At 41.5% G+C, this 26,549-nt stretch overlaps 1 protein-coding gene across 3 annotated transcripts in view; it reads right to left on the bottom strand.

The window, feature by feature from the left end:
• Positions 1-26,549, bottom strand: part of ctnna2 (catenin (cadherin-associated protein), alpha 2) — a 373,639-nt gene that overhangs the window by 23,599 nt on the left and 323,491 nt on the right. For all 3 annotated transcript variants that reach the window (XM_061772273.1, XM_061772274.1, XM_061772276.1), the window contains 2 exons: positions 18,361-18,512; positions 10,436-10,549 (listed from right to left, as the gene is read on the bottom strand). In XM_061772273.1, coding sequence (XP_061628257.1) covers positions 10,436-10,549; positions 18,361-18,512 — 266 coding nt within the window. The remainder of the gene's footprint in view (positions 1-10,435; positions 10,550-18,360; positions 18,513-26,549) is intronic.

Here is a 26,549-nt window from a genome sequence, read left to right as displayed (position 1 = left end):
TCATTTCGGCCGCTTGTATCCGGGATGTTGTTCTTTCGGTCACGACCCACAGCTCGTGACCATAGGTGAGGCTTAGATTCTTCTTTACCACAACAGACCGATACAAAGTCTGCATCACTGCAGACGCTGCAACGATCTGCCTGTCGATGTCCCTCACTCCTGAACAACACCACAAGATATTTGAACTCCTCCACTTGGGGCAGGATCTCATCCCCGACCCGGAGAGGGCACTCCATCCTTTTCCGACAGAGGACCATGGTCTCAGATTTGGAGGTGCTGATTCTCATCCCAGCCGCTTCACACTTGGCTGCGAACCGCTCCAGTGAGAGTTGGAGATCACGGCTTGATGAAGCAAACAGAACCATATCATCTGCAAAAAGCAGAGATGCAATACTGAGGCCACCATACCGGACCCCCTCTACGCCTCGGCTGCGCCTTGAAATTCTGTCCATAAAAGTTATGAACAGAATCGGTGACAAAGGTCAGCCTTGGTGGAGTCCAACCTTCACCGGAAATGAGTTCGACTTACTGCCGGCAATGCTTACCAAACTCTGACACTGGTCGTAGAGGTACCAAACAGCCCGTATCAGGATGTTCGGTACCCCATACTCCCGAAGCACCATGTGTTTTTCCCTCAGCAACCACCAGAGCTGCATTCCGCTTGGCCAACCGGTACTCATCAGCCTTAGGAGTCCCACAGGCCAAAAAGGCCCGATAGGACCCCTTCTTCAGCTTGACGGCATCCCTCACCGTTGCTGTCCACCAAAGGATTCGGAGATTGCCGCCACGACAGGTACCGACTACCTTACGGCCAAAGCTCCGGTCGCCCGCCTCAGCAATAGAGGCGTGGAACATGGTCTACTCGGACTCAATGAAACTCCTTCTGACAAGGGATTCTGCCAGACGTTCCCACCAGACCCTCACAATATGTCTGCCACGTCAGACCGGCATCTTCCCCCACCATCGGAGCCAACTCACCACCAGGTGGTGATCAGTTGACAGCTCCGCCCCTCTCTTCACCCAAGTGTCCAAGACATGCGGCCGCAAGTCCGATGACACGACCACAAAGTCGATCATCGAACTGCGACTTACGGTGTCCTGGTGCCAAGTGCACGTGTGGACACCCTTATGCTTGAACATGGTGTTCGTTATGGACAATCCGTGGTGAGCAGAGATGTCCAATAACAGCCCACCACTCGGGTTCTGATTGGGGGGGCTGTTCTTCCCAATCACGCCCCTCCAGGTCTCACTGTCATTGCTCACATGAGCATTGAAGTCTCCCAGCAGAATGATGGAGTCCCCAGCGGGAGCGCTCTCCTTCACCCCCTCAAAGGACTCCAAAAAGGGTGGGTACGCTGAACTGCTATTTGGTGCATATGCACAAATAACAGTCAGGACGCGTCCCCCCCCCATCCGAAGGCGGAGCGAGGGTACCCTCTCGTCCATTAGGGGTGAACCCCAATGTACAGGAGCCGAGCTGGGGGGAAATAAGTATACCCACACCTGCTCGGTGCCTCTTACTGTGGGCAACTCCAGAGTGGAAGAGAGTCCAACCCCTCTCGAGAGGACTGGTACCAGAGCCCAAGCTGTACTTCTCGACCTCGCACACCAGCTTGGGCTCCTTCCCTGCCGGAGAGGTGACGTACCACGTCCCTAGAGCCAGCTTTTGTAGCCGGGGATTGGATCACCAAGGTCCCTGCCATCGGTCACCGCCCAACTCACAATGCACCCGACCCCTATGGCCCTTCCCACAGGTAGTGAGCCCATGGGAAGGGGAACCCATGTTACCCTTTCGGGCCTCGCCTCCGAGGCCCACCTCCAGGCCTGGCTCCAGAGGGGGGTCCTGGTGACCCGCGTCCGGGCAAGGGAAACCGTTTTATTTGTTTTTAAACATCATAGGGGTATTCTGAGCCATGCTTTGTCTGGTCCCTCACCCACGACATGTTTGTCTTGGGCGACCCTGCCAGGGGCATAAAGCCCCAGACAACTTAGCTCCTAGGATCATTGGGATATACAAACCCCTCCACCGGCTTCAATATTTATTTTATTATATTTATTGCATCAACATTGTAATGGTGGACACATTTGCAGCCAAATGTTTCGTGCTACATACATTTATTTTAAAAAATAGCAGTGGTAGTGGGTTTTCATTAAAGACAATATTAGGACATGGAGCTGTATATCCAGGAACACAACTTGTCGCACCACTCTATAGTTTGGCTCTGTTATAGGTGTTCATCACTTAGCCCTGAGGTGGCAGCAATGCACTAAATGTGCCCAGTCGGCCAGAAATCGAGAAGAAGAAGAGACAAAGAAGAAATGTTGTTGAATGTATACTGTGTGATCTGTAAATAAAGTCAATACAAAAATAAATACAAGACTAATTTTCGACAATGCCACATCGACCAAACCTGACCGTCCAGAACTGGTAGCTCAGACAGTGATGGGCCGGCCCACTGTGAAACTATTTGCGTTATTGCTCATGCAACAATGCTAGCACTTAATGATCACGTAAACAAACCCCCATGAAGCACTTTCTATTTCGTCCGTGATCGGCAGACGATCTCCTTATCTTCCTGCCTCATTCACGGAGTGAACACAAAAGCGCATGCGCTTCACCTGCCAGGAAAAGGAATAAATATCTTGTGAGGGATATGTTTAGATGCATAGTGCCACTTTGTACTGGATTCAGTTGTGATTAATCTGTTCTTAGTAAATGATCCCATTAGAGCCTACTAAAACAGCAGTGTATTCATAGCCTTGGAAAGAAAGGAATTATAATGAGCCACGATTTGTACCTGGTATGTGGTGAAGTGTGTGTGTGTGTGTGAGGGGGTGGGGGGGGGGGGATTAGGTGCTAGCATGATGATGGTAGCCCCGCGGTTCCCATAATTCATTGCGACATGCAGATCTTAATTATTGCAGTGATAAAGATGTTAACCTTTGTTGTTAATGTGTGTTATGTTATGTTACCAGTAGTTTGTTGAATGTGGACCTTATTTAGCTTTCACTTTTATTTAACCTTCATGGTTGATTTATGTTGCACTACGTCATTATCAAACTTCAGGTTGTGTGTAGTACAATGACCTCGCAGTCAATTCAACCGAATAGTTAGGAAAGCTTTGTGCATTACTTGTTGATAGCTAATATATTTATTGTCAATCTATAATGTATTCATGCGTATGCCAGTCGCTGCATTTGCTTGTGGCATAACATCTCTATTTTATTATTTATTTTATTTCGGTGGCAAAAGTGTTTTAGTTTGATACAAACCGAAAATGCATTTTTAGGCCATTTTCTGCCCAAACATTTTGGCGGCCGAAGTTTCGGAGCATCACTAATTACTGGTGTGCTGTGAAACAAAGTAGAGCTCTGACTAGTTATGTGTCGTTCGCCAATGATTCATTCAAACAAATCTTTTGAGTGAATATGACTCATTTGTTCGTTTCTCAGTTCAGTTGAGCTCAGCTGCGAGCATGGTGGCTGAACAGAGATTTAGAATTAGATAAAGATTGAAAATAAATTTACAATAATAATAACAAATGGAGCGGCACGGTGGACGGGTGATTAGCACATCCAGCTTAAAATTCTGAGGTTGGGGGTTTGAATCTAGGCTCCGGCCTTCCTGTGTGGCGTTTGCATTTTCTCTCCATGCTTGCGTGGGTTTTCACTGGAAACTCTGGCTTCCTCCCACATTACAAAAACATGTTTCTTAGGTTAATTGGATACTCAAAATTGTCCGCAGGGGTGAATGTAAATGATTGTTTGTCTATATGTGCCCTGCGAGTGGCTGGATACCGTACCGGTGTCAAGTCAGTTGAGATAGGCTTCAGCTAACCCGTGACCCTAGTGAGGGTAAGCGGTACAGAAAATGGCTTTACATCTATATTTTGCTTTTTTTTTTTTTCATGACTGTGTAACATGCAATCAGACTAAATTTTTCCTATTTTAGGTCAATTAGGATTACCAAAATTATTTCTATTTTCTAAATGCCAGTATACTGAGAGGATTTTTTTCTAGACAAATATGTACAATAAACAATACAGCCATGCTCAAAAATATTGGTAACCAGGGGGTGCCAATATTTATTAGCAGGACTGTATGTACACATACCGTACATACTATTATTATCCCCTATGTGCCCCATGAATCGGGCAGGAAGATAAGAAGAAAATCTCCCTCTCCTATCCATCCATCCATCCATCCATTTTATGTCATCATACTTGTATAGTGCTTTTCAGGACACTTAGACGCTTAACGCAAATGAGATAATAATAAACAACAGTGAGAGGGGGGTAGGTGGGAAGTGCGGGAGGCGGTGTTCAAGCTGCGGTCAACCACAAAGACAGGATCCCGTCCACCAGGGGCGTAATACAGACAAATTCCTGGCGGGAGCCAGGGTGGATGCAGCAGGGATGGTGAAGGAGTCCAGAGCCTTCCACCGAGACGACGCTCTCCGTGGAAGGAATGCCTCCAGGAGCAGAGCCTGAGGAACCGCACGGATTATGGTGCAGTGTCACGACCGATGCCGGAAACTCGGAAAAGAGCCAACGATAGAGATGGACGGTGACCGCGACTGATGGGTGGAAGAAGGTTGGCAGGATCCACCGCAGTGGGGCAGATGTTCAGAGGTACAGCGGCTGAAATAAGTATTTAACACGTCACCATTTTGCTCACTAAATATACTTCCAAAGGTGCTATTGACCTCAAAATTTCATCAGATGTTGGGAATAACCCAAGTAATCCATACATACAAAGAAAGTGGAACAAATGAGATCAGAAATTAAGTTGTGTGTAAAAATGTAAAATGACCAAAAGTAACACATGAAAAAAGGGAAGTCCTAATTGATGGCCTACAAAAAGGTCTCTCAGGGTGTGAGTCAAGACACATCTCATGATGGGTAAGAGTAGAGAGCTGTCTCAAGACGATTGCAAACTAACTGTTGGAAAACATAATGATGGCATTGGTTACAGGTGCATATCTAAGCTTCTGAATGTCTTAGTGAGCACGGTTGGGAAGCCAATGGAAAGCCAATCATACCACCATAAATTTGCCTCGATCCGGTCCTCCTCGCAAGATTTCTGACAGAGGAGTGCAAAGAATAATCAGAAGATTTGTCCAAGAGCCAAGGACCACCCGTGGAGAGCTTCAAAAAGACCTGGAATTAGCAGGTACTGTTGTCACAAGGAAAACAGGGAGTAATGCACTTCGCTGCCATGGCCTGCATGCACGCTCACCACGCAAGACTCCATTGATGAAAAAAAAGCATGTCAAAGCTCGTTTAAAGTTTGCTGAACAACATTTGGACAAGCCAGTTAAATACTGGGAGAATATAGTCTGGTCGGATGAGAGCAAAATTGTGTTTGGATGCCATAAACCGGTTCAGGGTGTACACCGCCTCCCGCCCGAAGATAGCTGAGATAGGCTCCAGCGGCCCGCGACCCGAGTGAGGATAAGCGGTAAAGAAAATGGATGGATGCCATAATGCACACCACGTTTGGAGGAGAAATGGCACTGCACATCACCCTGAAAACACCATAGCAACAGTGAAGTTCGGAGGTGGGTAACATGATGGTGTCAGGATGCTTTTCAGCAAATGGTACTGTAAACTTCACATTATTGAAAGAAGGATGAATGGGCAAATGTACCAAGACATTCTTGACAAAAATCTGCTGCCATCTACGAGGATGATGAAAATGAAAAGAGGGTGGACATTTTAGCAGGATAATGATCCAAAACATACTGCCAAGGAAACTCTCAATTGGATTCAGAGAAAAAATAAATAAAGCTGCTAGAATGGGCCAAAATCACACCAAAGCAATGCATATGACTAGTTTGTCCATAGAGAAGGCTTCTTGAAGCTGTCATCGCAAACAAAGGCTATTATACAAAGTATTAAAAAAATACCAGCTGTTCAATACTTTTTCCCTGTATCCTTTCACATTATTACACACAAATTAATGTCTGATCTTATTTGTTCTACTTTTTTTGTATGTGTGGATTAGTTGGGTTGTTCTCAACATCTGGTGAAATTTTCATGTCAATACCACCTTTAGAAATATATTTAATGAGAAAATTGGTGACGTGTTAAATACTTATTTCAGCCGCTGTAGTTGCTGTTTATTTAAAATCTCCCTACATTTCCTAGTCTCCAATATTTGTAAACTCTGCAATATGAAAGAAAAAAGGCAACTCACCGTCGCTCAGTAAGTGAATATGTAACAGAGTGATTGTGACCTTTAGGACTGACTCATGAACTGAATGATGAAACAATGAACGAACGTCTTTGCTGCAACCAACGTTTGGCATCAATTATTCACTTAACGGACAATTTTACATTGAACAGAGGGCTGCTGGTGTCATAATGGCAGTGGTCTGTTGAGAATCTCTGGTGTGAAAGTTTTTATGTTTTAACTGACAACTAAAGCAAGTAAAGAACCACAAATAACATCTAATAGTGTGACTTCTAAAAGGGAGAAAAAGTGAAACTAGGATTCAAACGTTATCTTCTAAATTTAGGTATCGAGTCTGGGAAAGAGTGAGGGAATTATTTGGTACTTCAGCTCACTTTGAAATTAGTGTGACAAAAGAGAAAGGAGGACAAGAGCGAAGAGCTGACAACAAAAAATGAGAACGGCAAGGTAAACGTGAACCAAATGGGACATCGGGGGGAGTAGCAAGGAACTGGGTGGAACCCTCCCTCGCTCCCTCCTTCTGCACTCTCTAGAATTCACTTATCCTCAAATCCCTTCCCCGACTTCACTGATAACAACAAGGAGCGGGCCTCGAGAGCTTAACATAGTGGCAAATCCAGCCGAGGGAGTGCCAATACACTGTGAGTCAACGTCCTCGGGGATTAGAGTGCTTTCCGGTTTTCTTCACCGAACACAGCATCCCCAAATGACTTTCATTTTGGTTTATTTGAAATAAATTGCCCAGAAAGTGGAGAGTTCAATTTTATGGATGACCTATCAACACTGCGATCCAATCAGCGTACTAAGTGATGTTGCAAGCGTGCTTACGGGGTGGGTGGAGTGATTCACTGTATTATCCATGCCGTGTTATAGGAGCAGCATCTACTGTATATCTGCATCTGCTTAGAGAAGACCAAATTATCCAACATAAACAAGCGTTTCCATCTCATTGTACATGATGGCTTCAAACACATTACGGATAAGTAGAACAGCAGTGTCAAGGGAAGAATCACATCAAATCCCCACAGGTAAAGGCTCCTGGGACTGTCCCGGAAGTGATTAGATACCGTTTCTTTCTACAGTATGCGAAACACATTCAGTAAGCTATCATATGTCTTGTGTGTCTGGCAGGCCGTAGAAGGATCATGACTGTAAACCTCAGTAGGCGCATGTCGGCCCCTATGACGGAAAGGGATTATGTGTCCTCTTGTCTGTTTCAATATAAACACATTTCAACAGTATGCACTTAGCATTACCATGAGAGGGAAGGGAGCGTTGTCCTGACATGACAGGCTGGGGCCAACTGGGCACATCACCAGTGGTTTGCAGCAAACACATCTTTTATGGATGTGCTACTCTTCTGCATGTGTAAATGTTTAGCCTCTGAGGGCATAAGAGTGTCTAATGGCGGGAAACATAATATCAGTTAAGACTGTGAGAGGGATAAGGCCACAAGTATTGTAATGCAAATTAAAGTCTACATTGCACACATTACTTTTGATAATGCTTATTGGCTCAACGTACACATATGTACAATAAACCATGCATGTGTACAGCTGTTGCACTGAGCCACGAACCACATCACTCTTACATCCAACTTACTGTATGTCACAGCCTTTACACCAACAAGCTATGACAAAGAGACATGTTTTGACTTCAGACTACTCCCAAAATGAGCTGCCCACTCATAGCGAAGCTGCCTGCCAGGAAAACTAGTTTGGTGCTGTGAAACAACTTTGCGTGGCAGAGCTGGTGCATTCAAGCTCAGATGGCTCGACAATGTTACACTGCAGGAGCCTTAGTGGGAGTGTACAGTACATACAAACGACTCAAAACACTTCACACCCCGGACCCCCACAGACTCCCTGGAGCTACATTTGTGATCCAAATGCCAGGCTCTGTCCTTTTGTTCCACGGCTAAGTTTTTAACTTGCTGATCTTAAAACATTTTGTTTTTGGATTCCTTGGAATAGTTGAACTAAATAAATTAAAAGACAAAACTTACACAGGTTTCTGCACAGTATCAATATGAGTTTTACATGGCACAAAACACCACAAAACAACAAGGGATTCAATGGTGTGATTGTAGTAAAAAAAAAAAAAAAAATAGAGCCATCACAACATCATTGCCGCTCTGTTGCGGCATTCCAACTGTTCCTTGTACTTCCAATAGTGGTACCAGAAGTGCAAAAGTGGTGCAATATCTCCTGTACATGTAAAAGCGTCCATGGACTCAGAATTTCCATTTAGATAGCTAATGATCAAACAGGAGCAATTTTACTGTCACACTACCTAAATTAACAACTCAAAAAAGGTCAATGTTTGCTCACCTGTTAAAACGGTTAAAAAGGCCCCAGAAAGCAAGATATTGTTTTCTTCTAGTCTGAGATTTAATTCAAGGAAATACTAAACTGTCAATACACTAACAAATAAATGTGAAAATAAATTTGCAAAAGAGCAGAGAGTTTTCTTGGTTACAATTACTAATATGTTTCAGAAGTGGTAATGGCATGGGAGCAAAGTGTACCTTACCTATAAAGCGCACCGGATTGTAAGGCGCAATATCAATTAACGGGTCTATTTTCATACATAAGGCGCACCGACTTATAAGGCGCATTTAGCGAAACAAAACAGTCAGATAAGTCACTTATACACACACCATAATATTATGTTGAAGAACAGTACGTATTACTTCACGAGGCTCCTGACTACGGTAGCCGTAATGCTCCGACAATCCATCAAGCGATGCGGTTTCGTAGTTTACCAAAGTCGTACTAAAACATTTTGACAGATTTTTGAGCACCGTGTACCACATAAAATCGGTTTGATGTCAGTAAGCATAACCAGAATTAATACATAAGGTGCACTGGATTATAAGGCGCACTGTTGATTTTTGAGAAAATTAAAGGATTTTAAGTGCGCCTACGGTTTTTGGAACAACTTTATGTAAATTTTTCACATTTATTCATTGAGCAATTAAAAGTGCTGGGTTTAGCATAATCTCTTACATTCATTCATTCATTTATTTTCCGTACTGGTTATCCTCATGAGGGTCGCGGGCGTGCTGGAGCCTATCCCAGCTGACTCTGGGTTGAGAGGCAGGGTTGACCCTGAACTGGTCGCCCGCCAATCGCAGGGCACATTATAAACAAACCATTCGCACTCACATTCACACTTGCGGGCAATTTAGAGTCTTCTATTAACCTACCATGCATGTTTTGGGGATGTAATGGATGAGAAAACCCACGCAGGCACAGGGAAAACATGCAAACTCCACACAGGCATGGCCGGATTTGAACCCGGGTCCACAGAACTGTGAGGCGGACATGCTCACCAGTCATCCACTGTGTCTCCAATCCCTTACATTAAAAATAATGTTGTGTTATGTTGCTAATGAAAGTAACCAAAATAAAAGATTGTTGAGCAGATTTTTAGAAGCCCAGTTATGCTACTTTTGTGTAGTTACTTCAGGTTTAAGTATATTGGCTTACACTGCAGTAGGGAGAGTAGGACACCTGTCAGCGCCTTGGCAATGCAGTATGGCATAGCAAAAGACAATGCATCCTGATGATATGGTCAAAAACCACTCAGTCATAATATGTTTGTACCATAGTTTTATTTATTAGTCTGTTCTTTGTGCATGAACCTGATACACAGGGCATGAAGGCCAAGGCAGTACAATGCTGGCCTGTGCCACAGAGAAAGGCAGAGAGCCAAGTCACACTCTTGCCATTTACAATTCATTCAACATATAATACACGATTAGATTTTTTTTTTTGTACTGCTGTGGGAAAACAAGTGTTGATATCCTCTTAATGGTCATTACACTGGACCCCAGTGAAATATAACCAATGTGCAACAAAAGCCCGACTGTGGTGATTTGCCATCTGAGATTAATTTGGTAAGGATGAATGCAATTTTACACCATGTTTGAATACTAGAAATAATCGCACTTGTAAGAATACAGTCTATTCACATTGTCTTAAATCAATCAAGCTGGATGAATTGAAAAGCCTCAGAATCAGAATCAGAATCATCTTTATTTGCCAAGTATGTCCAAAAAACACACAAGGAATTTGTCTCCTTGTTCCGCCTGGGAACAGTTACTATTACTTGGTTATGCTCAGTCACTTTTGTGCAGGTGTTATCTAAAAAAGATTTCCAGGTTTTTTTCATGCCAAGATAGGGTATATTTGCCCCGTTGAGGGACACAATAATTGAGAAGGGGATGTTTACTTACCCGAGCACTCTGTCCAGCAATAAGCTGATCATCTTCAGTCTGGACACTGGTCCTACTGCGAGTATCATAGTCTTCTTGTTCAAAATCGGAATCATCTTCAAGCTCCTCTGGTGTCTGTGACAATAAACGGCAAAAGAAAGAAAAGGGTCAAACCCTACAGACAACATACACTACCCAGTTATGTACAGTATTTTTATTTTTAATTATGTATGCAGTGGAAAATTTCAAATTGTATGCTGCTGACGTAGTGCAATACAGAATTCGAACCATCCATCCTTGCATCCATTGTCTGTACCGCTTTATCCTCACAAGGGTCGCGGACGTACTGGAGCCTATCCCAGCCATTTGCGCACACATTCACACCTACGGGCAATTTAGAGTCTTCAATCAAACTACCACGCATGTTTTTGGGATGTGGGAGGAAACCGGAGTACGTCGCGAAATCCCACGCAAGCACGGGGAGGACATGCAAACTCCACACAGGCGGGGCCGGGATTCAGAAATGTGAGGCAGAATTCAAACCAAATGTACACAATTTGCACAAAACTAATGATGTTTGCATATTGCTCAGAACCTCAGTAAGCATTACAAAAAAATATGTTCAGAAAGCCTGATTACTGTAACTCTACACATATAGTATTTTATTTTTTGTTGTTGTTGACAGTTTGTACATAAGAAGGACATGTGTTTTGAATGTGAGAAATAAGAATAATATACACTTGAAGAGTACCAATCCCGTGTCATCACTTATCAAACTTAAGATCGTGTTGTTTTATTTTCAAAATTTGTACACTCATTAAACAAAAATGATTTGTCAAGCTGTGACACAACTGATAAAATTAATGGTTCATTGGATGGTTCATTTTTTTTTACAGTGTTAAACCTATTTTTAAACTTGTTAAAATGAATATTATTTAAAAATGGCCTGTACTTCATTTTTGACACTAAAACAGACTGTATGTATTCACGATTTCCTTCCAGAAACAGTGTTTGAAAATACAAACAAACTGAAGGTCAACTAGTTCCACTACTTACTTTTTTTGATCGAATGTATGTCAAAGACCAAAACGAACAATGAATGAAACCCGATTCCAATAAAAGGACTTGCTCGTGCTTTAAAATATGTACAAATTGTTGCAGAAGTGCAGTATTTACGTATTTAGCAGACAAAACTCCTCAATAGATGACTAATGCTATGTCTAGAAGAACATTAGAACGGCATGAAAAATCGCAGCCCCCTCATTAATTTAAATAGGTCACGATGTGCAATGTAATGTGACATTGCACCATGTTGTACAATCACACATCATCACCTGCTGATCCCTATCTTCCAGGGTATATGAGTAGATTCTTCAGTAAAAATTAGAGACATATTTATTGTGATGAATTAACTGATGCATGTTCTCCCCGTGCCTGCGTGGGTTGATGCACCCTTCCAGGCTCACTTTCATTGACCTCTCGGCATTTTACTATTTTTGAAGAGGAATAAGGAATTTTAAATTGAATTTGGCTGTTTATACAAAAATTTGAGCTGGGTCACTCGGCTTTTCTGAGAAGGCAGAAATTAATTCATCATAACATTCAATCACAATTTTTCTTTCTCTTCAGGACTGTGAGTAAATAACTATACTTTTACATCTCATACTGTATGTATGTAATACACTTGACATTTTTTTGTGTGAAACATTTGATTTAAAAAGTCATGGATAACAAATCTAATAATTGAGCATTAAACACGATTTGGGTGGTGGTCTAATACATTTGTTAAGCAAATTTTTTTTGTCTCACTGCAACCTGAAGGCATGCCTTCATGAATACATGATGTGATTTATCTTCTTGGCTGGACGGACAAAACAAATAGTAATAACCATGGGAAATGGTGGAAACACTATTCCATACAGCTTTACATTTAATCTATTCATATTTTCCTGCTACTCTATTATGTGCATGCACGCCAACATAAAGGAACGACAGAGCTATACTTTTAAGAACTTTCCTTATACTTTTATACTCTTCTCAATACCGACCTTCGAATTTTAAATACTGTGGCAAATTGCTTTCTTCATCTAATGGCAGCTCATAAGATCTGTGCTGTGAAAAAAAGAAGAAAAAATCTGAGGGAGCTTTATCTCAGCTCAAGTGGGGGAAATAATAAGGCCTATAACAATATGTGCACATAATGCATTATAGTTGTCACAGGCATTTTTACCGATATGATAGTCAGACAACAGAAAAAAGTAGTTTGCTTGTAAGAAGAATTTGAACATGGATGGGATTATGATTCCAGCTGGTCCACGGAAGTTCAAAGCTGCCTGTTTTACATTATTTACCAGCATCAAATTATTTTCCGTAATTAATTTTTTTTCATGCGCTGCACCGGGAAAGCTTCCAGCCTGCATAAAGTTGAATAAATGAATTACATGGTGACTAGAGAAGGGCCAGCTCGGGTACAGAATGCAGTTAGTTTCATTTGAGAGTGTGAGCTCGTAGAACTGCTGTGATCATGTTGTTATTCAGCGTTCTTATAGTGATACACAGTTAAATGACCTGCGAGATTTATTGCATGGATGTGACATCTTTGAAATGAGATCGATTAATGTAAAATTTGTCAGGGTTGAAATTTTATTCATCCCGACCAAGGAGACAATATTATATGGTACCTACAAATACAATGGTACTCATAAATACATGCCACTGATAACAAATAAGTTCATAATAGAAAAAAATCTGTACAGCATGTCTTGTATGTATCACTTCAAATGGATAGTCTTATCATTCGTCATTATGAAATCAATCATTAGATTGGGATGTCATGAACATGGTTAGGGCGACGGCGAGGAACGCAAGGCAAGAACATAGTGGACCCAATTGCAGGGAAGCAGGGAGGCAAGGCAGGAGTGCGGGAATCTCAAAATAATAATATTTAATCACAATGATAAAACAACTGGCGACTATGACAAAAACAACTGGCGACTATGACAAAAACAACTGGCGACTATGACCTGGCAAGACATGTGACAACGACAATGAACCGACGAGAACTGAAAGAAACCAGGGAACTAAATACAAACAAATTGACGAGACAACGAGGAACACCTGGACAAGACGAGTGGCTAGAGAGAGCTGATTGGTCAACACAAAGTAGACGAGAACAGGTGGACACAACAACCTAATGAGCACACGACAAACATGGAACACAGGAAAACATGGAACAAAACTAAACACAACCCAAACCAAAACACAGACCATGACAGTACCCCCCCTCTAAAGGAACGGATCCCAGACGTTCCCCAAACAACAACCAAAAAGTCATCAACCCAGGGTGGGCGGAAGGGGGCCTGGAGGAGGGTACAGAGTCCACCCCTCAGGTCAGTCTGGTGGCCATCCAGGCCACCCAAGGTGAGGTGCTTGGCTGAGCGGGTCAGGAGGTCGTCCAGGACGCCAAGCACCAGGGTCTTTACAGGGCCATTCAGGCGGACGGCCACGGTGCCGAACCCAATGGTAATGCAGGGGCCAGGCAATAGGGTTGGGTGGCGGCCGCTGGACGAGCGCCGCCGGAGCGAGGTCGGGTGGCGGCCGCTGGACGAGCGCCGCCGGTGCGGGAGCCTGGCGCAGCTGCCGAGGAGCCGGAACGGGAGCCTGGCGCAGCTGCCGATTAGCCGGAACGGGAGCTGCAGTCGCTTCCTCAGCCTGCCGCCATTGAGGTGTGGGAGTAGAGGGTACGGGAGTGGAAGAGTGCACAAGGTCTCGGGAAGGTGAACTAGGAAAAAAAGTTGGTACTGAACATGGCTTGGGGGCAGGTTTGACTAGACGTGACTTAATTGGAGCCGTGGAACAACGTGTGGGAACAGGTGAAAAATCAAGTGATTTGTGAACACGGGGGAAAAAACGAGGGGGCAAAATTTGACCTTTACTTGGGCACCTCCGTTGGCCACCACGCGGCGGTCCCGGGTAGATGGCCAAACGGGTGCCCAAGAAAAGGTCCGAGGGAAAGGATTTGGACTCACTGGGGTTGGAAACGTGACAAAAACTGACTAGGACGGGATAAACTAGGGAAGGAACCAGAAAAATCTAAATCTGTGTCAGAGTCAGAATCCGACAGGAGGTTAACTAAATCAGGGCCATCTTCACAATCAGAAAAATCTGAATCTAAAGAAACGTGGATGTACAATAGTAGGGCATGGTGAATAACTAGGACAAGTGGGGGGACCCGAGGAAAAGGACAGAAAAGACTGAATGATAGGGCTTACTGGAGGAGGGTAGGTATGGATGGCAGGCTGAGGACGGTGGGAGGCAGTTTGGTGGCGTCCAGGGTGACCCCATGTTCTTCCCGCTGGGTCCTGTTCTGGTCGGTTCATTCTGTCATGAACATGGTTAGGGCGACGGCGAGGAACGCAAGGCAAGAACATGGTGGACCCAATTGCAGGGAAGCAGGGAGGCAAGGCAGGAGTGCGGGAATCTCAAAATAATAATATTTAATCACAATGATAAAACAACTGGCGACTATGACAAAAACAACTGGCGACTATGACAAAAACAACTGGCGACTATGACCTGGCAAGACATGTGACAACGACAATGAACCGACGAGAACTGAAAGAAACCAGGGAACTAAATACAAACAAATTGACGAGACAACGAGGAACACCTGGACAAGACGAGTGGCTAGAGAGAGCTGATTGGTCAACACAAAGTAGACGAGAACAGGTGGACACAACAACCTAATGAGCACACGACAAACATGGAACACAGGAAAACATGGAACAAAACTAAACACAACCCAAACCAAAACACAGACCATGACATGGGATCTCATGATGTAAACAGGAGACTTCAACCAAGTACACTATTGTAAAAAAGTCCATTAAATTTGTTGTTTTAGCAATGCGATAATGACCATGCAGTTGTGGTCAGAAGTTTGGATTCTTCATGGACAAGAATAGCATCGTCAGTTGGGGATTTAAAGGAGTTATTTGATGTTCCTTTTCCGTTCCACTTTTCCTCACTAGAGTCACAGGCGTGCTGGAGCCTATCCCAGCAATCTTCGGGCGAGAGGCGGGGTACACCCTGAACTGGTCGCCAGCCAATCGCAGGGCACATAAAAACAAACAGCCATTCGCGCACACATTCACACCTAAGGGCAATTTAGAGTCCATCAACCTACCATGCAACATACATCTTCAAATAATTTAAAATACAAATATTGTTTTTATTCATTCCTCTCCCTTCCAGTGCATGCCTCCACCTTTCTAAATGTTCTTCCACCTGCTCCCTGCTTTCACTGCAGATCACAATGTCATCTGCAAACATCATGGTCCATGGGGATTCCAGTCTAACCTCATCTGTCAGCCTATCCATCACCACTGCAAACAGGAAGGGGCTCAGGGTTGATCCCTACTGCAGTTCTACCCCGCACCTTAAACTCCTCTGTCACACCTACAACACACATCAGCACTATTCTGCTACTTACGTACATTTCCTGTACTATTTTAACAAACTTCTCTGCCACTCCAGACTTCTGCAAACTTCTTCTGCCACTCTGGGTTTCCTCCCACATCCCAAAAATATGCGTGGTAGGTTAATTGACAACTCTAAATTGCCCGTAGGTGTGGATGTGAGTGCGAATGGTCGTTTGTTTGTATGTGCCCTGCGATTGGCTGGCAACCAGTTCAGGGTGTACCCCGCCTCCTGCCCAATGATAGCTCCGACCCTAGTGAAGATAAGCGGTACGGAAAATGGATGGATGAATGGCTTAGAGATATTGAAAACCCAAAATTCATTTCATCTCAGAAAATTACATCCATCCATCCATTTTCTGTACCGCTTCTCATCACTAGGGTCGTGGGCGTGCTGGAGCCGATCCCTGCTATCTTCGGTTGAGAGGCAGGGTACACCCTGACCTGGTCACCAGCCAATCGCAGGGCACATAGAAACAAACAACCATTCGCACTCACATCCACACCTTTACACATCGTGTAAAATGTTCAATATCGGAAACTCATGGTGTTACACCCTAATCAGCTAATCAACTAAAAACCTGAGCCTTTAAAAGATCTTTCAGTCTGGGTCAGTAGGCTACACAATCATGGGGAAGACTGCTGACTTAACAGATATCCAGAAGATGGTCATCGACACCCATCACAAGGAGGGTAAGCCATAAGGTAAGATCTTTGCTAAAGAAGCTGGTTCTTCACGAAGTTCTGTATCCTAGCACATTAACAGAAAAGTGAGTGGAAGGAAAAAGTGTGGTAGAAAAATGTGGAACAGGGATAACCACAGCCTTAAAATAATTTTCAAGTGAAATCCATTCAAGAATTTGGGGGAGCTTCACAAGGAGTGAACTGCAGCTGGAGACAGTGTATCAAGAGCCACCTCATAGAGGAATACTAGATATGGGCAGCAAATGTTGCATTCCTCGTGTCAAGCCACTCCTGAACCAGAGACCACATCAGAAGCATCATACCTGGGCTCAGGACAAAAAGAACTGGACTCTTGCTCAGTTGTCCAAAGTCCTCTAAAATTTTGTGTTTCATTTGGAAATCAAGGTGCCAGAGTGGAAAGAATGGAGAGGCACAGAATCCACGTTCCTTGAAGTTCAGTGTGACGTTTCCACAGTTAGTGATGATTTGGGGTGCCATGTCATCTGCATGTGTTGGTCCACTGTGTTTTCCACAGTCCACAGTCAATGCAGCCATATACCATGAAATTCTAGAGAACTTCATGCTTCCCTCTGCTGACAAGGTGTTACTGTGCTTGATTGGCCAGCAAACTCCCCTGACCTGAAAATCTATGGGCTGTTGTCAAGAGGAAGATGAGAGACACCAGACTCAACCATGCAAATGACCAGAAGGCAAAGCCAAGCAACCTGGGCTTCCATTTCACCTACTCAGTCCCACAGGCTGATCGCCTCCATGCCACGGCGCATTGATGCAGTAAGTTGTGCAAAGGGAGGCTCAACCAAGTATTGAATCCATAGAAATGAACATATGTTTCACAAGCCTGACATTTTTACTTAACACATCCTTTTTTGATTGCTCTTGAAAGATATCCTAATTTTCTGACACACTGAATTTCAGGTTTTCATTATCTACAAGCCGTAATGATCAAAATTACCAAAAATAAAAGCTTGAAATATTTCACTCTGTGGAATGAATCTATATAAAATAAAAGTTTCACTAAAATAAAATATAAAAAAATAAAATATAGAAATTTTTCACGCCATACATTTTTTTTTAGATGTACCTGTATGTTATACATATAAAATATATACATAACCCCCCCCACACCAATATGGTAGAATAATTGATATTGATATTATTATTATAATATTTACATTCTTACCCTGAGCACACACAACTATAAAGTCATTCAGTGGATTGCTGACTTCCGCCAGGGCTAAACTAAACTTAAGCTTTACTAAAGTTGTTTGCCCATCTGAGCAGGCTACAAACATACTGTATGAGAAAAGGACAGTATGGTTCTTGACGGAAGATTCCATTCCATTTGTATGATGATGAAAATCAACTGGTGAGCATGAATTTCCTTTTTCCATATCACCTATATCCAAATCCTCAAGTTTTTGCATTGTTCCGTATCTGTCCTACTATGTACCGCTGTAATATGTATCAGACGTTGAAATAACAGAGCAAGTGGTGGCCTGCAAGTTTTGCACAGTACTTGTTTCTACAAAGGAAGATTAAGCAATAGACCAGTTACAAAAATAAAGTTAAAATATTCTGAGAAAATAAAAAGTAATTTGACGAGATTAAAGATAAAGTTACAAGTAAAAAACTTAATGGCGGAAGAAAATGTAATATTAAGAGGAATACAGTAAATTGTATGAGAAAAAAAGGAAGCATACTTTTATTTGAATCAGGTCATGCTATTACGAAACTTGTTTCTTCTAGAGGAGCAAAGTGACATACCCTGATCATGAGGACAGCTTTTCTGATGTCCCGGACACCATCGTAGACCAAACGGGATGCATCGATGAATTCATTCTCCTCAAAGGCCTGTGGCGGGTTTGTACTCAGTGCCTCGATTGCTACCTCCACTTGTTCAGCAAAACGAGGCATGACTTTAGGAAGAAAGTGGGAAAAAAAGATTTAGAAACTTTACAGAAAGCATTAACTTAATATTCCATTTGCTATCGTGAAAAAGGTGGCTTTGCATTCTATAAGTCCCAAAGATTTAAGCAATGGTATGATGCATTTCGTTTGGATGAATATTTATAGACACTCGAACACGAAGACTCTGTCTTTACTGCAGTAAAAAGAGTCACACTAAGCAAAATAAAACTGGCATAATGCAACCTCCAGTGAGAGAGTGTAAATACCATCCTGGCAGTCAGAAATCAGAGCAAAACAACATCATTATCTTATAATAGGAGTTTGACCTGCCATCTTAACATTTGGACTCAAGACTCAAGTGTTCTGCACACATTTTGATTGGAGTATAAAGCATGGTGAGTAAGAAAGAAACAATCTAAATACCAGTTAAAGTGAGATCTGAAAATCAAGGCTTTTTATAGGTATTAGTGATTGTTCATTCTACAGTTCCCCTTTATTATGCAGATTATGTAAAAACTCAAGAAACATTGGTTGAAGTTGCAGTTAATTGGAATTGGAACGTTTTCCCATTTTATTAACATTGTGAAATTAACACACCGCAGTCCCTGCTCACTTGTGCAAGATTAAATCTATGGTCGAGAACGATGTCACTAGAACATCATTCTTGCATGTTGCAGGTGTTTGTGTGTGTGTGTGGTGGTTGGACTTTCCTGTTTGTGTGGTACACTTTTAAGCTTTCTGTGCTATTTAGTCCAAAGAAGAAGAAGAAGAAAAAACACTCAGCCTATCAAATCACAAGGCCCAAAATGGAAAAATGATCAAAGCATTTTGAGCGGTCAAGCAGTGCAAGAAAAATTCCTATTGTGTAGAAAACAGAGGTGAGGGAGGTGATGATTGTTATGCGTTCGATTGAATTTTGCTGAAATTAAATAGAAATTGTAAAGTACAGAAGGACAACACTGGAGGCTGGTGATAAAAATAAAATAAAAATAGTAATAAAACAATCTCAGGCACATTAGCAATAATTTTACATCCACCTAAGTCGTTATGAAACGTAACATTAATGGTCTCTTCTTTTCAAACTTGTTTCACCTTAATTATACTCCTCTTTTAAAAAAGGAGGGGATGACCTCCAGTGTTGAAATACGCCACCACGCTCTTTCACACATGAACTACCGCTTTCCAGTGCTCCCCGTCACACAAAAGTATAAATGTTTAAAATCTATAGACTCTTTAATAACGCTGTTCTATTGGGGAAAAAAAGACAGAATTGAACTAGCCAATCTAGAGGAATTACAACACAAAATTACAGGCGGACGAGATGCCCCAAATAGGTCTTTTTAGTACCTTGCAAATGAGTTTCAATACATTGCTAGATGGATCCATCAAAGCAACCACACACTATCATGATTATAATGGAACAATTACATTTCAAAACCATCTCACTCTCAGATTGATCTTTCCTCTAAACAACTAACAAACAACACCCCTGCTTCAAAAGTCTTGTAATCTCCACAACTCTAACAGTCTTGTGGAAAGTCAAAAAGATTAACTCCACTACCACACCAAGCACATTCACTCCAATATGGCAAAACCCTGACTTCAAACTCCAAGGCAAACCTCTCTATTATCACACAAAGGCTCAAAAAGGTCAAATCATCTTCATCATCTTTTCCACAACCAGTGCAACCTCAACCAAAAAAAAAGAAAAACATATTACATAATCCCACACAAAATTGTGAAACATCAATATCTAGAGTACCTGCAACTTGAGTCCATAATTAAAGAAAAAATCGGGAGGACCCGAGGTTAATTATTCATTATGCAATCAATATATTTTCATTCTTCTTCTTATTATTATTATTATTATTTGCCACTATAATTATGATTTGCATCATTATTTTATTCCCTTACACCCCATCATCTATGTTGATTACTAAGCATATACTGCCAAAAACAGCCACACACACAATCACCTTGTCACAAATGTATGTCCATCCATCCATCCATTTTCTGAGCCGCTTCTCCTCACTAGGGTCGCGGGCGTGCTGGAGCCTATCCCAGCTGTCATCGGGCAGGAGGCGGGGTACACCCTGAACTGGTTGCCAGCCAATCGCAGGGAACATAGGAACAAACAGTCATGCCTACGGGCAATTTAGAGTCTCCAATTCATGCATGTTTTTGGGATGTGGGAGGAAACCGGAGTACCCGGAGAAAACCCACGCAGGCACGGGGAGAACATGCAAACTCCACACAGGCAGGGACAAATGTATGTGTTAAGATGATTTGTCTGTCTCATAGTAATCTGTTAATAATAATAATAATAATAATAATAAAATCATTTATTTTTCTTCTGACCTGATCATTTATCAGTGATTTTCCAGATGGAGTTAATTAATATTTTTTTTTCTTGAAGTAAGGTATTTTGAGAAACGGCGCTTTTGCAAACATTGATTATTATTATTTTTTTTATTATGAGTTAAAAGAACAATGTTGTGTAAAAACTGTCACAAAGTAACAGTGTTAACAAGGGTATAAAAAGGAAAAACAGAAAAACAGCAAAATGAGCATTAACAACAAACAATTTTGGCAGTTTAATGGTTGTTCCTGCACATAAATGTGATTATAATAATCTCTACTACTTTCGCTACGCTGTAGATGACTGAATTGAGTCAATTAGTCAGCTGGCATCACATGTGCACATATCTGAGGCATACCTCTTTTGGCGTTAAACTATGTTTCATCAAACATAAAAGGTGAATCAAAATCTCTCACTTTCTTCATTTTTAATTTAGTTTAATCCACTTACTGGAGCAGCGTAAAAAAAGGCTTTTGGGAATTTCGGGGAAGGCATTTTAAATCGAAATATTTAAATGTTCTGCAAGCTCTTAATGAGCAAGGTTGCTGACGGTAAGGAGTAATTTCACTCATTCCTGTTGAGAAATGAAGAAGGGAATTAAATGTGACCATGTAGGAATGCATTTTTTCACCCTCCAGGCTTAGGCAGTTTAAAGTAGGAAGTTATGCAAGAACAATGAAGAAGCTCTAGTGCAGAGATGGCGTGCCCCTGTGAGGTGTTTAACAAGCTCTAAATAGCACAACCCATTTTTGTAACTTTTTTTTTTTTTTTACCTAATCCTCAATTCCACACGAACAGTTTGGATAGTGAACTGAAAAAGCAATCATATACACATAAACATCAGTCCTTAGTGCATGGCAATTGTTTTGCCTGTATAACTTTGTGCATAGGGAGTCTCTAAAAATTATATTGCCAACCCTGAAAAATGCTTTATTACTTACCAACACGTTTATGAATTGAACACACTATAAAGACCACCACAACCAGGAAGCAAAATGAACCCAACTGAAATACAATACGAAACAAATAAATCTTTAAAAGCTGGCCAAAAACTAGGCACAATTTATGAGTAAAGAATGTTTTATTACATAATGTACACATCCATCCATGTTCTATACTGCTTGTCCTCATTGGGGTCACAGGTAACTGGAACCTAACTGAGTTGACTTTAAGTGAGCTGCGGGGTATACCCTGGACTGGTATTCCAACGGAGTTTCAAAGATCTCCTGACTGAGGCAGACGTGCTAACCACTAACTCACCGTGTTGCCATAATACATTCGATACATTATATTTGTTTTCATAGTGTCCCCTGTTCATTAAAATTCCTGCAGTGAAAATATGCTGCTCAAAGATTTTTGAACAGGAACATGTCACATAAAGAAACATGTTTGCTTCATTAGGTATTTATGCCCTTAGAAATATCCTCATCATATGCACTTTTCATTATAAACTAAGTGCTCATTAAGAGACCAATCTTATACCACCAAGTTGTGAATTTACTTCCCCTTCTGGCTAAAACAACTTTTCCGAGACATATAAAAACTAATATGAATTTGATGAGAGACTTATGGGCTGAGCAACATGATCATAGCAAACCTGCACAGAGTGCACAGCAAGGGTCTATTGAGGATAACACGTGCTTGACACACTGACCATAATATTTGCCACTGAATTCAATAATTATGAAAAATATATTTAACAAATATTACCCATATATGCTTTGAACATATACCAGTACAGTACAAAGAATTACTTTTGCTATCTGAACAAAAAAAAACTTTAAAAATGTTTTTACGGAGCATGGGGGGAAAAAAGAATGAAGAACTTTTTCTCATTAGAATGATAAACTTTTTCGTTAGAATAAGAAACTTGCTCATTCAAATGAGAAATGTTCTCGTAAGAATCAGAGACTTTCTCGTTAGAATGAGAAACCTCATCCTAATGAGAGAGTATAGTCCATTGCATGTGTGCACGTATAAAAGAGCCTTATACATTTCGGTTTGCATTTCTGTGTGAAAATGACATTGCAGGAGTTAGATCGGTTATATTTTGACCTGGGACTTTATTACAAGGACATTGCTGTTTGCTTGCAAGTCGTCACCATTATGTTCTGTCTGGGAGAAATTTAAAACAAAAAATTTAAGTCTTGTGTTCTGTATTGGTTGTAAATAGTTGTAAATTAATAGTAAGTACTGTAATTTCCCCCAAAATGGTCAAAAGTCAATAGTGCGCATTATACATAGGTGTAGGAGAAAATGAAAAAGACTTTCACATTTTACAAATGTATGCAGCCATCAAGAGTTTATGAAAAAGCTGTACACTTTCATTCCACTATGCCACCGCCCCCTAGAGGTTATGAAAAAGTTGTACACTTTCATTCTTGTATGCCACCTAGATGTTATGAAAAAGGTGGAGACTTCACTTTCATTCCAATATGACTGGGGTACATATGACTGCATATATGTACAATTGTGATCATAAGTTTACATACCCAGGGAGAATTTTTGAAATTTTGTTTTGTTTAGTTTTTTTAAATACGACTGAACAACAACCATCATTACTTTATTTATGGTTATGTTTTGTTTAATGATAATGCTTTTCTAAAATGCTTGACAGTTTAATTTGAATCCCATTAAAATAAAATTAAATGTGTTTCGCCTGGTCCTTCATGTTTTCTTAAAAGAAGAAACACATCTTACAAATCCTGCCTGGGTAATGAAACATATGAGCACAACTGTGTGTTTTCTCATTTATAAAATAAAAGTAGGGCTGTGAATTTCAAAATAAGAGCAAGTAAATAAAAAGAAAGTATTATGTGTTCAAATAAAGTGCTTAACTTCAGAATAAGTCTGAAAAAAAACCTAACAAAATACAGATAATACTTCATGCTTCGATCATATGGGTAGAAGCAAAATCGTGCATTGAAAAAAATGCATTATACATAGGTAGAAGGGTTTTCTAGAATTTTTAGGTCAACTTTGGAGGTGCGCATTATACATGGTAGGCTTTACACGATCAGGATTTTTGGGGCCGATCACCGATCAGCGAGTTTAAAAAAACCATAACCGATCACCGATCCGATTACAAGATGGAGGAATGTGTCTATTTCAATGACCTGTTCATTTACTGTATATACTTGTGTACTTAATTTCTTAAAGAATTATATTTACAATAAATAATGTATCTTTGTTCCTCTATTTATGCCAGTGAGGCATAGTGACAGACAGAACAAATGAATGGTCTTCTATTAGATGGCAGGAAGTAAATACAGTAATTAATGTATCCAGTTTTTGTGACATTTTTGTTTGTTGGCGTTCCGTGAGAGTTTTCAATTGTAAAATATGCTCCTTGGCTCCGTAAAGGTTGGAAATCACTGCTCTAGTCAGATCGTGTATTCTAATCAGTCAAGTCAAACCAACATTACAACATGACAGAAATAATGGGTGCTAACTTATTGTAATTAAATAATTTTTAATTAAATTACTGCACCCACACCGAAACTTTAGAGCATTTGACAGAACAGCGGCATGTTTACGTACAACCGTTCGTGGTACCACTAGCTTGCTAGGCTACATAACATTTTGTTGCCTGCTTGTGAGCCGTATCGAATTAAAATTACGTGAACATACCTCAAGCAAGCCTTAAACGAACGTCCTCTCCTAAGCACCGGTGACCACCAACACACGTTTTTTCCCATTTTGTCCTTATAATACAGTCGGCTCGCTCCTCTCTTGTTGTCGTCGCCATATCTGGTCGTATTTGAGTTGACAAGATAAAGCCCAATGATCGTAAAAAACGGGATGCGGTGGTATCGGAATACAAGATTATATTGCAGTAGTCTGACAGTGCAATCGTAAAAGAGCAAATTTGTCTTGTAGTTTGATCCGGGCATTACGTGTTGTCTGTTTCAGACATGTTGTCTGTTCCACACCGCCGTCAGATAGTTCCAATACTACGTCAAAAGACACGCGACAAGGCTAAAAATAAACTAGCTTTTGGATTCAAATATACTGTGCACACGGCGACGTGGAGTAAATGTCTTTTGCGGAGCCGATCAATGATGTCGTTGATCGGATCGGCGAATTATGACATTAAAGCCGATCAGCTGATCATCATAAAATGCTAAATATCGGCCGATACCAATCAGCCCGATAAAATCGGTGTAAAGTATAATACATGGGTATGCATTATACACGAAAAAATTATGGTATGTCCTGTAAATAGGCTACCGTTCGCAGGAAGCTACTGTACGACAACCGACCAACACAGCAGGAAGCTACTGCTAGAAGGTAAATAAGCTCCTGTTCACAGGTAGACGTTTCTCATTCTAACGAGAAACTTTACTCATTCTAACGAGAAACCTTTTCATTCTAACGTGAAAGTTTCTAGTTCCAATGAGAAACAAGTTTTTTTTTTGTTTTTTTTTTTCCCCCCCATGTCCCTTTAGGGGCTCCATACATTTTGGAGTAACAGACGGTATTAAATGACTTTACTTCTGTTGCAATGAGCCCAAAATGTACATGCATGACGTGTGGGCCACTATGAGAATATGTGTTATTACTCACTATCAATCCCTGGCTAAATCCCATTTAACATGCCCTGATGTAATAACTAGGAGTAATGCCACACCACCTCTTGAAATGGCATGCTAAGTTAGGCCGTATATCAGTTTTTTAATCTACCCTCTCCAGGCACCACATTAATGATTGACTTTAAAATGTGTCACCCTCTTTTTGCAGAGGAGATTAGTTTAAACATGGGGAGTTACAGTGGTTGGCAAAAAGTGTCTTGTAAGAAGATGGGAGGAAGAGGGTGGGAGAGGAAGAGTTCGACCATAACCACTTTCCCATTAAGCTATTGATTTCTCCTCCTCTCAAGGACACGATTCAATCCTGGGCCATGTGTAGATTGTCTGTCAGGAATCTATGGCTCAGCTTTACACACAAGAGTTGTGTTCCTTGGCCGCCAGTATTTGGCCGGCCCATTAATCCAATCACACTCAATATACGAGAGAGAAGGATGGGCAAATTGAGACAAGGTCAGAGGTCACGCAGTCGTGATATGTCTCCTGGTGTTGATGTGGCCCTTGTCAAAAAGATGGACAAGTAGTCATGGAAGTAAACAAATGCAATTAAATGAGAAACAACCAACCACATGGCGATATACACATACTGGGTGAAGGAAGTCAGGGAGGGAAGGGGGGGACATCACATCAATGAATTCCACAAAAAGCTCGAAACACTTAGTGAAATCATTGGTGACAGCTATTGATTTTTTTGGAAGAGTCGAGTTAATTGGACTTGGTACCCTCTAAAAGTGTGTGGTCGCACATCCTTTTCCTTTGTTCAGCTACATTTAATCATCTTTCCCTCAGCTATAGATTTCCCCTTGACTGTGATCAAATCCATAGACTTCAGGTCTTTGAGGGAGCGAGGGAAGCAAAAGTTCAGGAGGCTCAGTAAGTGCTTCACAGTCCAAATCAGTTGTGCATTGTAGCCCTTAAAAACACTGCAGCTAGAACCACTAAACTTAGACCAGGAACAGAAACACAAGTTGTTTATCGAAGCGACAACATAGGAAAATCATGTTTTATTTCCATCCATCCATCCATTTTCTACACCGCTTATCCTCACGAGGGTCGCGGGTATGCTGGAGCCTATCCCAGCTAACTGCGGGCAGGAGGCA

The sequence above is a fragment of the Phyllopteryx taeniolatus genome, chromosome 4 (assembly GCF_024500385.1).
Source record: "Phyllopteryx taeniolatus isolate TA_2022b chromosome 4, UOR_Ptae_1.2, whole genome shotgun sequence".
NCBI lineage: Eukaryota > Metazoa > Chordata > Actinopteri > Syngnathiformes > Syngnathidae > Phyllopteryx > Phyllopteryx taeniolatus.
The sequence above is the reverse complement of the archived record's forward strand: the minus strand, read 5'-3'. Positions and strand labels throughout refer to the sequence as shown.